The sequence below is a fragment of the Hippoglossus hippoglossus genome, chromosome 13, assembly GCF_009819705.1.
Source record: "Hippoglossus hippoglossus isolate fHipHip1 chromosome 13, fHipHip1.pri, whole genome shotgun sequence".
NCBI lineage: Eukaryota > Metazoa > Chordata > Actinopteri > Pleuronectiformes > Pleuronectidae > Hippoglossus > Hippoglossus hippoglossus.
Window position 1 is genome coordinate 16,909,788 of NC_047163.1, and position 16,586 is coordinate 16,926,373.

Sequence of the window (16,586 nt, forward strand, 5' to 3'; positions counted from 1 at the left end):
ATAGAACCTGCCTTGAAATTGCACACACACCTCATCAGTATAACGATAACAAATCTGCCTGACATGCAATAGTGTGTGTCTGTGAGTGTGTGTGAGAGAGAGATATATAGAGAACCCTATGGGAAGTGCAGAGGGGGTCAAGGGAAACCTAATGGCATTGATAATCAATAAGCATTTGTTCACAAAAATAAATCTCTTCAGTGGGGGTTTCCATTCATGACGCAACTCATGTGGAAAACCCAATGAACAACACTGAAGGGAGACAGAGCGAAGAGCAGAAGTCCGCAGGGAAAACAGGGAATGTATCAGAGTGCATTTAGTGTGAGTAGAGACATTTGGGAAAATGTCAGTTTACACATATCTGTTCATTTGAATAAATCTGGTCCTTTTCTATACAAATAGCAAGAAAATTAAAATACGGATACGATTTTGCTACAGGTTAACATAATGTAAAGGGCAAACAGAGAATATTTACTTATTCACTTAGTTCATATTTTGTTATGTTCTAACCTAACGTTAAAACTATTTAAATTAATTTCAGACCCTTGATACTTGAAATTTAGCTGCGTCAGTTTCTCCTGATCACCTTTGAGAAGTTTATACAACATGATTTGAGGGGTGCCTGTGGTCAACTCAACTGATTGGACACGATTTGGAAAGGCAAAGGCACACACCTGTCTACATACAACTCATATCAGAGAAAAAACAAACGATGAGGTTGATGGCACCGCCTGCAGAGCGCAGACTGGGTTGTGTCGAGGCTACTTAACACATTTAGCTGCATGGAAGGTGCCCAGGAGGAAGAATTAAGCATTAAGAATGAATTTCATCATCTTGGGGTAAAAAACAAACCCAGCATTCTGCTACACTCAGACTCATCATAAAAATGTTTTACTTTAAGTCTCCTTCATGAAAAGGCACACGCTCTAGAAAACCCTCATGTCCTCTTTATTTGATTTTGGCAAAAAGAATTCTGCAAGCGATGTAATCATAGTCGATGACAGAAATGCGAGACTGTCGAGAGTCACGCCAAGTGTCTCCAAAGTTTGTTTGCACTTGACAAGGGGATGCAAGGCCTGATATAAAAGGAGCTGCTATACAAAAGTACATTGAGTCTGGCTCTGATGGCACATTCTGTCTTTTAACACCAAATGCAGGGGGGACAAAGGTGTGCTGTGGATTTGTGTGCAAGCTCTTTCAGGGCTGAGCTTGTGTCTGTTTAAGGGGAATCGGTGCAATCTTAGAAAAGCAGTGGTGTGGAACATTGTCAGGGAGTACGAGAGGGAAAAAGACAGACTGAGAGCAAGCAAGACTGTGGGAATGACAATGTCACTCTTATGGCCACCAATGTCTGTCTTTCATAGGGTAACTTTTGAGACAAATGTCAAACTAAAGACCCAGTTATCGGGGGACACTTTGTCCATTTTGGGACAAATGCTAAGGCCGCATTTTGGAAAAAGACGCCAAGTTTAAGGTGAAAGTTAGGGTTTGTCAAGTCGTGGTTATGCTTAGAGAATTACTTGCTGCACACAAGAGGATTTTGTGACAATCCAGTCACGATGCATGACCACACACTTGCCGTTTCAACGATTTCTGAGTGGCATTTTCAGAGACTTGGTAACACACAGAAACTTACGTGATCTAACGTGACTTCAGGATTAAAAGCAGACATGGAGGCGGACTGTCGATGTTGTCAGCCATTTTCTGCTTTTACGGGACACATTAAACACACTCTCCAACTGAAGCCACAATTCCACAGATTTGTCCTTTTCTACTGTCCACTCCTTACGGGAAACAGAAGTCCTATTCACGCTGTCGGCAGCCATGTTTTGGTTCTAAACACATGTATGCATCATTTGGTCGGGGACACTTCTCTGTCAGCTCGCTCTCATTGGCTATTGCAGGTGTCAGTCAGTGTTCCTGTCATACTACAGTCTCCCTGTTTTTGAGTTGTAAATAGCAAACATGTTCACCCCGTGATCCTCGGGTGGGGTGAATCAGTCTCCTGGAACAATGTCCTCAAAAGTTTGTAGAAATCTGCTAGTCTTTGTTTTTTATTCAAACTGATTTATGCGAGTGTGTGCATGTTTGTGAGTTACTCGGGCGCAAAGTGTCCCAATTAATATTTTGATCAGACTTACTGTCCTTCACGGGAACAAAGGTGGATGTGAGCCACTGAGTGTGTGCGTCTTAATGAAAACAAAGCTGGGCTGCTGACTGTGGCAGATTTCTGCTCCGCTGCACAGGCTGAATTTCCAATTAGAGGGAGCTACACTGTACCACAGTGTATGAAAGATCTGCAGCACCTATGCCCCTCTCTGTGTAGTGCTGCAACATGCACAAACTCCCCGTACATGAAGCTGCCTCATGCCAGCAGAACACACGCATGCACTGATAAATAGAGATAGATTTGCTGTCAAGCGCACATACTTACCAAAGAACAAGCGAGCCCTCGGGTAGAGAGACAGAGAGAGATACAGAGGCACAGGTGAGAGAGATGGGATTGGATACACACGCGTCCTTAAGTATATTCTCCACATGAATGGTGTGTGTGTGTGTGTGTGTGTGTGTGTGTGTGTGTGTGTGTGTGTGTGTGTGTGTGTGTGTGTGTGTGTGTGTGTGTGTGTGTGTGTGTGTGTGTGTGTGTGTGAGAGAGAGTGTGTATGTGTGCCAAATTTTTATATCTGCTCTGAGACATCGGCTCTAGCTGTGCACCTCCGGATAAAATCTATTGCCTCAGTGACTGCGGGTCATTGGCACTGACTTCACAGTGAAGAACTGCCTTGAACGGCTGGTCCTGTGTCACCTTAAATCTGTCATTGACTCATTATCCGACTCCCCAAGAGCAAACTGCTCATTTTGATGATGCAACATCTTACTCAGCCCCTGCTTTTACATCTTAAAGGGGACATATCATGCAAATTCCACTTTGTTAGTGCTTCTACACGTTAATGTGGGTATCTGGCATGTCTACCAACCCAAAACCTCTGGAAAAAAAACACTTGCGCGTTTTGTTATGGTTCCTCTAAGTCAGAAACGTCATGCTTGAGTGACTGGAATGAGCTTCCTGTGTACTGTGTCGTCACAATACACTGGAAGTCTCCCTACATGGCCTTGGCCCACCCCCCACCTCATCCCCCCGCCCCCCCACACTCGTTACGCCGGGTTTACACCGGACGCAGCGAGGCTGCGAGGCAGTGCAGCGCCGTTCTCAAGCGTGCAGCCGCCTGGCTGTTCACACGGGACGTGCATTTCTCCGCTGGTCAGCCCCATAGACTGTATATATAAGGTCAGCCCGCGATTCTGCTTTCTCCGCTTGTTGTTGTACCCGTTGAATGTCGGGGTTCGGGGGTAAATGATGGTCTTCATAGCCCCCCCCCCCCCCCCCCCCCCCCCTCTCTTTCTCTCTCTGTCTGTCTGCTTGTGTGCTTGTAGTGGATGGGCAGAAGGGGACATTTAATTATGTGATTGGGAAAATTAAAACTCCAGGACAACAGAAGGGGAATACAAAGTATGGAATGCATATTTGATAATTTATATCATATAAAATATGTAATTTATATCGTTTAAAATCATGGGGGGAGAGGGGGAGGGGGGAGCTGGCTCAATAGCATTTAAAGGAACAGGCACTCAAAACAGGTCGCTCTGTGGAGGGCTGTTTTATACAGGGTAAAAAGGGTGCTGTTTGAAATGATCCTTGTGGTATTTTGACCAAAGTATGTTACAGACATTTCATTAAGACCCCAAGGAACCATATCAACTTGTGGTAAAATGGGCATGCTATGTCCCCTTTAATATGAACAGGGGCTACTTTTTCCCTTGGTAATCTCTAATATTGATTATTTATATGCTACTTTCAAATTCAAAATATTTTCACACCCCATCTCATTAAATGCGTCGACGTACACTCAACTAGCAGACAAGCTAATATTATAATAGCTCTGTATCCTACCCAGCACAGACGGGATAATGTGGTTTCAATTGAATATTCAACACTTCATTAGCACGGTTTCATCGGCTGCCACCTTTGCTATATTTGATCATAAGGCAGCAATGTGTCTCCATCACAGTCATCACAGCCCCGACTGATCATTTTCCTCAAATTATGGAGCCGTATATGACTTTCCCCTCTGCTGCACTGTACCGCAGAGCTTTAGGTGTAGCCTGCAATGCGAGAATAGAATAGGGCCTCCTGGTGCGTGGGTCTTTTCTTGGTCAGCACTAGGCTGCACGCTCCCCCCTCCCCTCCCCTGTAGTACAGTCGACTGCACCAGTCTGCAGAGAAATACTGGGAGTGCAGCAGAGTTGTTGTGGATCATCGTCTGCAGCACGATAAAACACCAGGAGAACATCACCGCTCCCATCTTCCTTTACTAACTCAACATGGCACCAAAGGCTTCGATACTTAAATATTACTCTGCTGCGTATATACTTAGATATAATGCATAAAAATAGTTGTTTTTATGTTTGATAAAAAAGAAACATAATTTCACTTTTCAAGTAAAATTACTCAAGAATCTGCTTGATCCATGTGATCTTTGTTCCAAGAGAAATATTAAAACCAAAGACGTTATTTCAATCTTCTCACTATAATTATACTCTACATGAAATCCTCTGGAGACTTTTAAAAATATGTAAAGGTCTCAAATGGATTAGAGAGCTCAGTATAGTTACCTTTATTATGTCTGCTTGCCAGATGATAGGCCCTGGATATATAATGTATGTGTGTCTGAGTGTAGATGCTGTCCAGGTCCTGTCTCCAGGTGTCTGGGTTCAGGGACCTGAGCAGCTGCTCCACCGTGTCGAAGGCAGCTATGGTCCGGTCCAGATCCTCCAGTGAGAAAGGAACCTCTGTGACCGTGACGGGCATCATCTGCCCTCCACCGCTGTCCTGATTACAGCAAAGGTCAAAAGATACAGATTAATCATTCATTATATATCTGAAGCCTATTCTAACTTCAGCAGTTGTTCATTTATAGGTTGCTTGCAGGGAACTTGCAGCTAGCCATGAGGGCTTCTCGGGTCGCTTTGTTATTTCTTCCACCATTGTTATCTAGCACCATAATATTTAAATTTAAAAGTTTTATTGGAGAGCCAATACATTCATATAATATTTCCAGATTCCTACAAAGAGTTGAGAGTGAACTTTTGCTGAAATGAAAAACAGCAGTTGTATAAATCTGATGTGGTCTTTTTCCACTGTAGTTATTTCCTATATTTCTCACTTGAAATCTTTATCAAATCTACAGGATATACTGTATATACTGTTGTACATGTTATATGTTTCTATATTGTGGACTGTGATTAAAACCTAAACTAAAATGGTGCAGTTGTGATTTTAGATACTCTCCATGCACTCACCATCTATACACCCATGCATGTGGGTTTAGTCTGACAAGTTAAAGAACCAACCTGTTGTCTGTATATTATGTAAAATGTATATGTATAATTATTTTCAAACTTGCAATAGTTATCGTGGAAATTCAACAAAATGAGTCCTCCTAAATTTGTTGTACTTACTTACTTGTGCACAGCACATGAATTGTTTGTGCCATAATTTTTACAACACTACGTTTATATTGAGCCATTCACCCTTTGTGTGAAAGTCAACATTTAGTCTGACAAGTAAAACTGTGAAATTTATACTTTTTAAATAAATTATTCTCATATTGTATATGTTCTATACCTGAATATATATTATTTATCTTTAGTGCCAGTAAACTTGGAACCAGAAAGTAACAGCACGTAACACAGATGATTACCCAATGATGACAGCTCCCTGCTGCTGGCTCTTTATCTATATAGGAGGCAATCGCAATCAAATTGTGACAGCATGTAGGACGATTATGCCTTTGACTCTGGCAGCCATAATCAGCACTGACCTCCATGCAGACCACAGGACAAAGGTAATTGATGAGGAAATGTCAGGGCTGATAGCTGAGACTTAGATCACTACACCCTGCTACACAAAATGGAACCCTGGCTCATGTAAAGTTAATGATGACGCGCAAGCTCAACTGAACATGGAGGTAATTTAATTACTTTTCAGATATCGTCGTCTGATTCACCTTGTACTTAGTATGAAATTTAAAAAAGCTCAAAATCAGTAGATCAGCAAGAAACTGAAAAGAGCTGGAAAATCTTTATTTTTATCAAGATAATCTGATGAAATGATAATAATATAATATATTATGATAATCTTTTATAACTTGCTCAGTTACAAACATGAATGTATGTAAAACCTACACAAGTCGGTGTGAAACCACCATGAAGCAGATTAAAGTAGAACGTGGAAGCGTAAGAGGCCAACATGCGTGTACTTCCCGTCTGCCCTGGAAGTGACATCCTCATACATACAGTGCACATGCAAAAACACCCACATACACATAACCCTTATCTGCCCATGCAGAAGAACTGCCACGTAGCGCAGCGCACGCTAATTATTACAATCACATACAGTATGTCACTGCGTCCGAGCGCTCTTACACATAGACACAAATTACACTGATTACATATGGTTATAAAAACATTAGTCTAAGGAAGCATGTCATGTTGCATTGCAAGCTTCATGCATATTAAGTAAAGTGCATACATGCATGATTATGGTCTGTGTGGGGGTGTGCTGGATGATACAAATGGGCCGTATATCTTAATTATTAGTTCCCTCATGTGTGTGGGTTATTGATGGGGTCAGAAGGCACGTATGGCTTTACAGTATGTGTTCAAAACTCTATTAACTTATAGTTTGGAAGAAAAGGGTTTTTAACAGATAAAGATTAGTTTAAAATAAAATAGTATCATCCTGATGATGAATGTGAGATGATCCTCATGTGACGTTTCCTTTTCCTTAGAGCAAAATGACTAAATATGCAGTTATTTCTTTGACTTTCTCTGTGGTTAACGTCTGATGAAGAACCAGGTCTGGTACTGGCACATCTAATTCTAACAGAGGTCAACCATTTCCTGTTTTAATTTGAATTCTAGGATTTTAACCATAACAATGTGTGTGTATGTTTGTGTGTGACTCACCGACATGAGCATAGTGACAACCTCCCAGTTGGTGTTGGCTGCAGGTAGAGGAGCATCGTGCTGCAGGGGTGGATAAAGAACCATAGAGAAAAGAGAGTTTATTATTAAATTAATACAATACAATTTTTTTTGTTTCTTTTGCAATTGTTTTGTGCTTTAGAGTCAAGATTTAGATTTTGACTCAGTTGGTGATAGGAGCAGCCTGATTGATTTAGGTCATCAAATGAACTGATGCCACTTACTACATGATTTAGGTCTGACTTAAGGAATCATGGTCGTGTGTCAAAGTTAAATGACATGTGTGGCTCTGTAGGTATATGCACAGGGTCCTGTTGGTGCAAGTTTATACCTAAAAAAAAAACTACAATGCACACATCACAATAACTGCATGTGGGGGCTAAGTGAATAACAAATGTTGATAGGTTCTCTTTGATACTGTTTGGTACTGCTGTAATAGTTTGGTTAAACGTACAACAAGGAGTTTTTAATTGGCTATGAAATGGTCTCGTTTTATTATCGCTGCCTCTTTATGACCTACAACAACTCTAACAATAGGAAAAACTACGGCTTTTGTCCACAGAGGCGAAAGTGAAAAGTTACTTGTAGGGCCTTAAAGTTTAGGCAACGAAAACTAAATCATGTACAGCATAAACGATACAAAAACGCTGTTGTTGTGGATTTAAATGTGTAGAAATGCCAGTGTCTCTTTTATTAGATGGATGGATATTTCTGCATTTACTCAGGGTTGCTGTAGGTGATGGTTGTGGTTAGGTGATGCAGTAAAACATGTGGACATTGCAGAAAGATCATCAGATGGGACATAACCCCAGGCTTTGTGTATACATTAAGGTGCATGTCCTTATTGTGACATTACACACATCTAAGGTTATCCAAGACATTCAGGAGGCTGCCTGTCTAACTGATGGACTGTCATTGTGTTGGTAAAATCTGAAAAGAATCTCCAATGAAGCTGGTCACAGCACGCCTCTGTGTGTGTGTGTGTGTGTGTGTGTGTGTGTGTGTGTGTGTGTGTGTGTGTTTGTATTTGTGTGTGTGTTCATGTGTCTGCGTGTGCGTTTGTGTGTGTCTAAGAAATTAGATTGGTCAAAGCATGTTAACGTGATAAACACTCATCAGACTGACATATTTGGCACACATGCACACATTCTTTTCTGTCTTTACCACCTCTCCCCCACACACATGTACAAACACACACCGTCTCCAGCATCACTCTCTTTACACACACTCATTAAACCTCATTGGATATTGAATCCCTCTCCTTGAAGAGTCTTAAATACCGTCTCTGGTCAATGTGGAACAGTAAATCTGTCTCAACCACACTTCAAAGACACGGTGCCCTCACTTTGTCTTAGTGTGTGCATCTGGGTGTGTCTGTGTGTGAGTGTGAGTGTGAGTGTGTGTGTGTGTGTGTGTGTGTGTGTGTGTGTGTGTGTGTGTGTGTGTGTGTGTGTGTGTGTGTGTGTGTCTGTAATAGAGTTGACATCAAAGCCTGTAAATGTACTCATTCATATAAATGCACACCCAAACCAGCTGTGAATGAGGTCAGAAGGTTTCCTGTAAGTGAGGGTGTGTGTGTGTGTGTGTGTGTGTGTGTGTGTGTGTGTGTGTGTGTGTGTGTGTGTGTGTGTGTGTGTGTGTGTGTGTGTGTGTGTGTGTGTGTTTGTGTGACTCATGTGACTCGTGTTTACAGATCCCTACTCTCATTTCCTTTTAAGGTTAAATGCTTCATGTTTTAAGCACAAATGGGCCACTTAATAGAGTCTAAAAACAGAGACAGCGATCAGAACCTGCTGAGGATGTAGCCTCTTGTCACCTGACAGCTACAGTACCAAACCTTTACCTTCCTATTACTAATTATCTCACGAGCTTCCTCACACTTTTTATGGTATTACTTTTATAAAGTGTGTTCTTGAAAAAATGATATACATATGTAAATGTATCTCAGGAGAATGTAAATTGATTTAAATTTAAGTTTTTCTTTAACAACTGTGGTTTAGTTTCTTTTGTCCTGATTAGAATGGTGTTTAATTCTTGCCTTTCATTGTTGGTGCATTAGATGTTCGTGGTGATTTATTGAATTATAATTCTAACACATTCATTCATGTTTTCATCAGTCATCCTGCATCTGTGTGGGGAAATACATTTTTGGTCAGTGATAATAAGTCACCATCAACAAAACTTTTTTCACTTCCCTCACCAATGTGCTCATGCAAATAAAAGATGCAATTATAACCAAAGTAGACTTACATGAATACATACTGTACATATGGCAGACAATGCAAATTTCAGTCAGCATCGTTAAGATGTATCATGTAAATGCTTCAAATGTAATTTATGAAGCAATACTTGTTATATAAACTAATATTCTAGCCACTATCGCCAAACTCACTGGTGCTATGGAAACATTCTTCTTTTCAGTGGCAGTGAAGTGGAGAGGGCACCAGGGAGGTGCCCTTGTCATCATCCTATTTTGTACAGTCGGATGCTGGAGCAGCTGAGGATTGAGTGTGTGTGGTGGACGGTGAAGAAAGCAACAGCCTCCTGTCTAATTTTGATCCTGCTTGACTCGGTATCTCGCTTACAGCCAGAGGACGTTGAAGTTATTAATAGATTAATCACACAGACTACCCTATCTAATCTCTGCACTGATTTTCAGGTTAAAGCCAGAAAAAATGCTTCCTCCTATGTAGCACACTGGCTTTTCATGTTTACTCTAATAATTGTGGTCTTAATCTGGATTATGTATCAGTTTTGATCCTGTCTCTTGGTGATTGACATTAAAATAGCACTTCTTCTAAACATAACCTTTAAACCAAGTCTTTAGCCTCAACAAGCCCTTTGGAGTAGAAGTGGGGACCAACCAAAATATTCATCAATGTAAAAATGTTCCCAGTCAGATGATATAAACTGGAATTGGTCCTTTTTAAGAAAGCAATACAAGAAGAACAAACATACGAGAACACATGCCTGTGTTTTGCTTTCATCCTGGGTCATATTCCATGAAACAAATGAGTCCTGTCTCCGTGGGATGCAAACGTGTTGGGTCATTCTGGGATTCTGGGAACTAACTTGGATCATATTACTGGATTAATGAACTTTTCCCAACTGCATCTGCCTTAGCTGTACTTCCCACCCACTGCCCAGGCATTCCCAGCCAAAACACAGCACTGTTACTCAGATGATATCAGACAACAAAATCAATTCTGGCAAAAAGGTGACCAAAATAAATCAAGAATGAAAATCTGAGGTTCTGAAATCTTACAGAGTGAATTTTACAGACTACTTATTGACCTTTACACTCAGAAGGAGTGAACATTATAAAGGCATCTTAGAGAGATTGATGCATTTGCAGTTTGACAAAATCCAATTTAATTGCCTCACAAACCACCATGAGAGGTGATTTAAACGATCTAATTTCAATCCTTATGTTATGGCTCATGAGTTTAAGCTTTTTGAGACCTGGCTTTCCACTCAAAGCTCAAGACCATAGACGGTATATAAAGATGTACGCGATGGCAGCTCAAGTGAAGCCAAATGATCCTGTGTGCCCCCTGGTGACTGGTTGTGGCATAAATAAATCAACCTAGCCTCCTCCTTGTTAGTAGATGTGACATGACTTTGATGTTATTTTCTGTAGTTCTCATCACACTGATGTATATTCAAGTGCTGGTTCTTTCGGTAAGTTTTGGTTTTAAATTAGTTATTTGATGCTGTGAAAATGGGGTAAAATATCGTGATTGACATCGGAGACATCAAAAGCGCAAGATGGCCGTGCCTGTATCCAGGTTAGTTTGGTGGAGACATGTCTTCCATCTTTATATACGGCCTGTGCTAAGGATGCCGCAGCATGATGCTCCTCTAATTAACAAGCAGCCATTAAAGGTTGTTACGAGCTGCACTATGCCATTCTCACTGCACATGTTCTGTCTCATAGACATATACACCGAAGACATGTGGCAACAGAGTGAAACAGTCCAGACCTGATTAGACCGAATATATTTTGGACCTGGCTAGACCTTGTAGGTAATATGCTTGGTTTCCAGGAACCCAGAGACCCTGTGAGGAGCTCTAACCAGACAGACGGATTCAGGTTGATTTGTAGATAGTGATGATAGTGATAATGAGATTTGAAGATCTGAAACAGATGAATGTTTCCTATATGCTTCCATCTGACACTACCTTTTCTCTGTCTCGCACTAATGCTGTTTACTTCCCCTCATGGTTTTTCTTTCATCTAGTCAACCTGAGTCCACTCCATATCTCCCTGCCTCACAAACGCGTCACTCTCTCTGCGTCTCTGAGTCCAGGCTGTTTTAGTCATTAGCTGACATGCTGATACCATCTCAGACACCTGTTCTCTCCTTCCAATGCTGTTTCTCCTCATTCTCGCTCGCTGTCTCTCTCTCTCTTCCTTCTCTCCTCTCTCTGCTTCCTCTCCTCCTCCCTCTTATCTGTTCGGCAGGTCTGCAGAGAACAAATTAGACCTGCTAAATTAAGCCGCACACACAGCTCCGGCCTAGCTGAAGGGAAGCTCTGTGTGTGAGTGTTTGTGTGAATAAGATAGAAAGAGAAATGCAGGGGCTGGTTGAAAAATGGGTAAAAACTGATGAAATGGGATAACCCTAAGCATTGGATTCTGCTTCAAATGAACAGAAAAGGGATTATTTGACCACAAGAAATAATACAAAGGGTGAGGAGGGTGCGGAGACAGAGAAAAACAGAACGAGTGTCTGAGGAAGAGAGATAAAGCAGTTGTGTGTGTTTTTTGCAGTGGTGAAAAGTAGGTACATTTAGTCAAGACTCAAATCCTGAGTAAGACTGACTTCCAACTTTTACCTTGATTACGATTAATGATCGATTATTTCATATTTTATAACCCCCCCCCCCCCATGGAGCGCATCACTGGGCGCATTACTCAGTGTTGCCTCAATAAGCGACTCTGCTCCTCTGATGTTTTCTAATCACTCACACGTAGAACTGATCTTTACAAAAACCTGCTGAATTGTTATTTACGTCCATGTACAAATGGGGCATCGCTTCTTCTGCAACAAAGAAATTCAAACACTGCGCTGCGACATAATCAGCGGGAAGAACTTCTCTCCTGTGTGTGTGTGTGTGTGTGTGTGTGTGTGTGTGTGTGTGTGTGTGTGTGTGTGTGTGTGTGTGTGTGTGTGTGTATGTGAGTGTCTCCTCATCCCTGTCACGCTTCACACAAACTGCCGATTGCATTTATTTAGTTATTAGTCGATGGTGTTGGAACATTGTGAACCTGTGGTTGAGCTAATTAAAGGTATCAACGCATAAAAATGGATCCCAATTGAGTTTTCTGTTTTTTTTAAATAAACATTTTAATAAAAGGTGTCAAATTGAAGCTGTGAAAACTGATGTCACAAACTAACACCTTTCCTCTAGCTCCCCCAAAATAAGATGACTCACAAACCAGTAAGAATTTGATCTGGTTTCCATGTCAGATCAAAAGGCCGCTGGCAGCTGAGTCGTCTGTGAGAGTTGTTCTCACAAGAGATCGAAGGCTGACGGCTAAAAGAAAACTAGCAAAGTGATGGCCAATGTTCTTCTGCATTGAATTGATGCTGTATACAGGTTGGGCATATAGCTGTGCACTCGACACAGTAGCCAAAGCTGTAGCCGGACTTGCACCTCCTTAGTCGTCTAACTACAGGTTGTGGCTATGCAGACTGGACTGTGATTTGTCCGTTTAGTCTCTTGTGCTCTCAGTGTTTCTCAGTGGCCCAGACAAGTATAAGTAGTAAGTCAATGATTCCTTAGATGACATTATTAAACATCTGTTCTCCATTGTTTATTCTGTCAAATCAGAAAGAAAGTTAGAACAAAATTACTAATTACTGGTGGGTCTTGGTCTTCATAGGATTTGCTGACAAGAAACAAAAAGAACAACAACAGCTTTATCTTTAAAAATCTCATACAAGCCCAGTGACTGTATGAAAAAAAACACTATCTCTGTCTGTCTTGCTTTCTCTCTTTGCCTTGCCCTTTACTCCATCTGTGCTCATACCAGGGATTTTTATCAGATGATAAGCGATGCCACTGGCTCAAGCTCGTCAGCGATGCTTTGTCTCTTCTCCTCTTTCTCTCCTCTACACATAAAAGAGGAAGTCAAGGAACATCTTTAAATGCCTCTTTCTCTCTACTGCTGTCCCTCTTCCCCTTTCCCCTGTATTATAGGGCGCGAGAACATCTTCAAATCAGACTCCCCCTATTTCCTTCTTTCCTCTTCCTGACAGATTGACAAAGCTAATCTCCTTATCCCTTCATTTGACAGCCTTTAGGAGAACACTTTCTCACCCCCCCCATCTCCCCCCCACCACCCCTTCCCCCTATCCTTCCATCTCTCCTCTACTGTCGAGTGGACGTGTGTGAAAAGAACAGTTGGCTTATACGTGTTGGCATTTTACCGACCATGTTACTAGATCCTCCCTCGCTCCCTTCCTCTCTATTTATCTCCTCATCATACCATTTCTCTCTTTTATTGTCAAGTGGGGGTAATAGAGTGAAATAAGCATTTCACCTAGAGCAATGCAGTGGTACTCGGGCTGAACCCGATGTGACAAAAAAACTTTAAGCCGTGTCCCACATAGCAGCTCGTGATTCATCGTCAGCTGTGTGTGTGTCTGTGTGTGTGTCTGTGTGTCTTTGTGTGTTCTTGAGTGTGTGTGTGTGTGTGTGTGTGTGTGTGTGTGTGTGTGTGTGTGTGTGTGTGTGTCTGTGTGTGTGTGTGTGTGTGTGTGTGTGTGTGTGTGTGTGTGTGTGTTGGTCTCTCACCAGCAGGGAGTAGTAGACTTTGAATCCCGGCTTTGCAACAAAGTAATCATCAGACTTGAAGGTGACTCTGAGCATGTTGGTTTTGGAGTTGAGGCAAGGCGGAGTTTTCTGCCCACACCAGCGACCCCAAATTATAGTGCTTGTCTCTGATTGGTCCTCCACTTCAACAAAGTCATACCTGGAGTGAAACAAAGACAATATGAATACTAAGATTTTTTTTTTAAATAAGAAGTAATAAAAGTACTAAAAAGTGATTTAGCTTGAATGACATAAGCTGCTTTCCGACATGCACTGAAGTCCAGACATTGTCCTAAATTTTTCCAAAGGGGCTGTTTTGGAGAACGCAGTGACATTTTCCCAAATTTTTCCTGCCACCCCCATGGAAAAATATCTGAGTGAGTCCGAGGATTCAGCAGCAAAAAGTGTTGATGACGAAGACTGGTAGAATACAAATATCGTTCAGTGACAAAGATGTGTCATCCACGCATTTCCACAGCAGAATTCATACGATAAGTCCTATATGACGCCGCCTCTCACCTGAATGTTCAGGACATTCTTCATATGTGAAAGGTAAACTCCGGAAAATGTTCGGACCCAGTTTCCCTGACAATTTCCGTTCATTTCTGAAAATGGCTTTGGTGTGCATTTCTGTTCTCATTAGCACAGCCTAGATTAGTTTCGGGGAATCAGACACTTCAGCGCTTGTCATCAGAACTTTTTGATGTCTCCTCAAACCACCTGGCCATCCTGCCAAAGTACCTGACAACAAGATCTTCATGTCGGGCAAGGTATACAAAGTTTTTGCACAACGTAATTATGCAAAAAACATATAATATGCATTTCTAGCATTCAACAGCCCACTCAGTTAGTACAACTATCAAACACACACACAGAAATACACACAATGTAGTCAATGTGACATAGAAGATCTGAAAAAGCAGGCAAAGCTCCTTTCTACCTTTTCTACTCTCTCCTCCCCCTCTTCCGCCCCTGCTGCTCCCCCTTGTCTTTTCAGAAAAGTGCTTACAAAGACAGCGGAGTTGCATATGGGGATTAAAAGTCTACCCCCACCCCCCCCACCCCACCCCATCCCAAACCCTCAAGGACAAACTTCTTCTACTTCTTGCCAAGAAAGCAGACTTCAACTATCCATCTCTTGTAGTGATTCTACCCCCATGCACCTTTGCAGATTATTTTCTCGCACATACTTTCCATCACAGTTTACTGTTGATGTGATACTGTGAAGTCATTATCAAATCGTTTTCACATATTGTACTGCTCAACTGGAGAGTTTACTCACTAAACTTTTCATCCCCTCTTTGATAATGTTAAATCAACCACTCCATCATTTATTCTCTCACTCACTGCTACTTTCATGTGACTTCATCTGATTTCTCCTATTCTTTTACCTCTATCCCTTTCCTCCTTTTGGTCATTTTCCTTCTCTAATTCTGCCTTCTGAACTCCATTGCTCTGCTTTCTGTCTGCCTGCTTATCTGTTTCTCTGCATCTCATGTTTTACCTGCACACTCCATTCTCAGCCTCCTCCAGGCCGAAGTGTCCGTCAAACTCCAGGTGAATGCGGCTCCCTGGCGGTGACAGCAGTTTCCATGACAACAGCAGGTTGCGGGGATAAGCGTTAGGGTAGCGTGGGCTGTGGATGGCTCCACCCACTGGTGTTACTGTGATGTTTTCCTCTTTGCGGTACAAGTCTGTGGTGAGGCGATTGCTGTGTGTTAGTGGTTACAACTAATCAGTTAGTTAGTCCAGTTATAAATTAAAAACAAGCAAAGCAGCTTGTTCACACACACGCACACAAAATGTAAATCTACACGCTACAACAACACATTGGGCCCTATCTTACATACCGTCAAAGCAATGGCGAGCGCGATGCAAGTGCCCCAATCTGAGTGCCCATAGTCATGTTGGTCTTAAACTGAGGTGTGGTCAGGGGCCTTGTTGGCCCATTTAAAGTCAATGCTACAAGATCTTTACACTCAGATTTGTATGTTTACACAGAGATTGTCAACTCATCTATGAAGCCTGACAGATCAGCCATTATCCACCAAGGTGCAAGAACACATTAAACGGAATTGGAGTTGACACTCTGATTGGTTTATCGCACGTTACACCCAAAACACACCCCATAATTAATTTAGGGAAAAACCTACAAGCCTTTCAAAACCATGTGCACCTTCACTATTAAACTAGCAAAAGCCTTAAATACACTTGCACCATCTGCTTTAGACCATGTGCAGGTTGTTAAAATAGAGCCCATAGACCTTTATGCATTTTGGCACAAAAACAATACAAATGTAAATGTGACATTTCTGTCTAACGACGACATGACGTCAGCAGAGATTGACCTCAGATCCAACCCTTAAGAAGCCTTTGGCTTTTTGGAAATTTCTTACAAACAGCAAAGGTAACAAAGTCCAATTTCAGTTTTAAGCTTTTACACTGCTATGTTTGTGTGGACTGACAAAAACAAGATATAGCATGGTAATTAGTGAGTGTTAGTGCTGGTAGGAGGATTCTTTTTTTTTTTTTACAGAGCCAGAGATTCTGTTTACCACTGTTTCCAGTTTTTATGCTAAGCTTACTGCCTGCTGGCTGCAGCTTAAAATGTAACAGATAAACATTGGCATGAATCTTCTCATCTATCTCTTGGCAACACAGTGAATATGGTTATTTCATGAAATGTCTGATTATTTTTGTTTTAACCCGACTGATAA

General features: G+C 41.6%; 1 protein-coding gene across 2 annotated transcripts in view; it reads right to left on the minus strand.

Moving 5' to 3' along the window:
* Positions 1-16,586, minus strand: part of pdgfd (platelet derived growth factor d) — a 50,211-nt gene that overhangs the window by 6,992 nt on the left and 26,633 nt on the right. Inside the window, exons 2-5 of one of the 2 annotated variants that reach the window (XM_034604728.1) lie at positions 15,374-15,563; positions 13,852-14,029; positions 7,030-7,089; positions 4,675-4,894 (exon numbers count right to left, since the gene is read on the minus strand). In XM_034604728.1, the coding sequence (XP_034460619.1) occupies positions 4,675-4,894; positions 7,030-7,089; positions 13,852-14,029; positions 15,374-15,563 (648 nt within the window). The remainder of the gene's footprint in view (positions 1-4,674; positions 4,895-7,029; positions 7,090-13,851; positions 14,030-15,373; positions 15,564-16,586) is intronic. The other variant, XM_034604729.1, reaches the window with a different exon arrangement.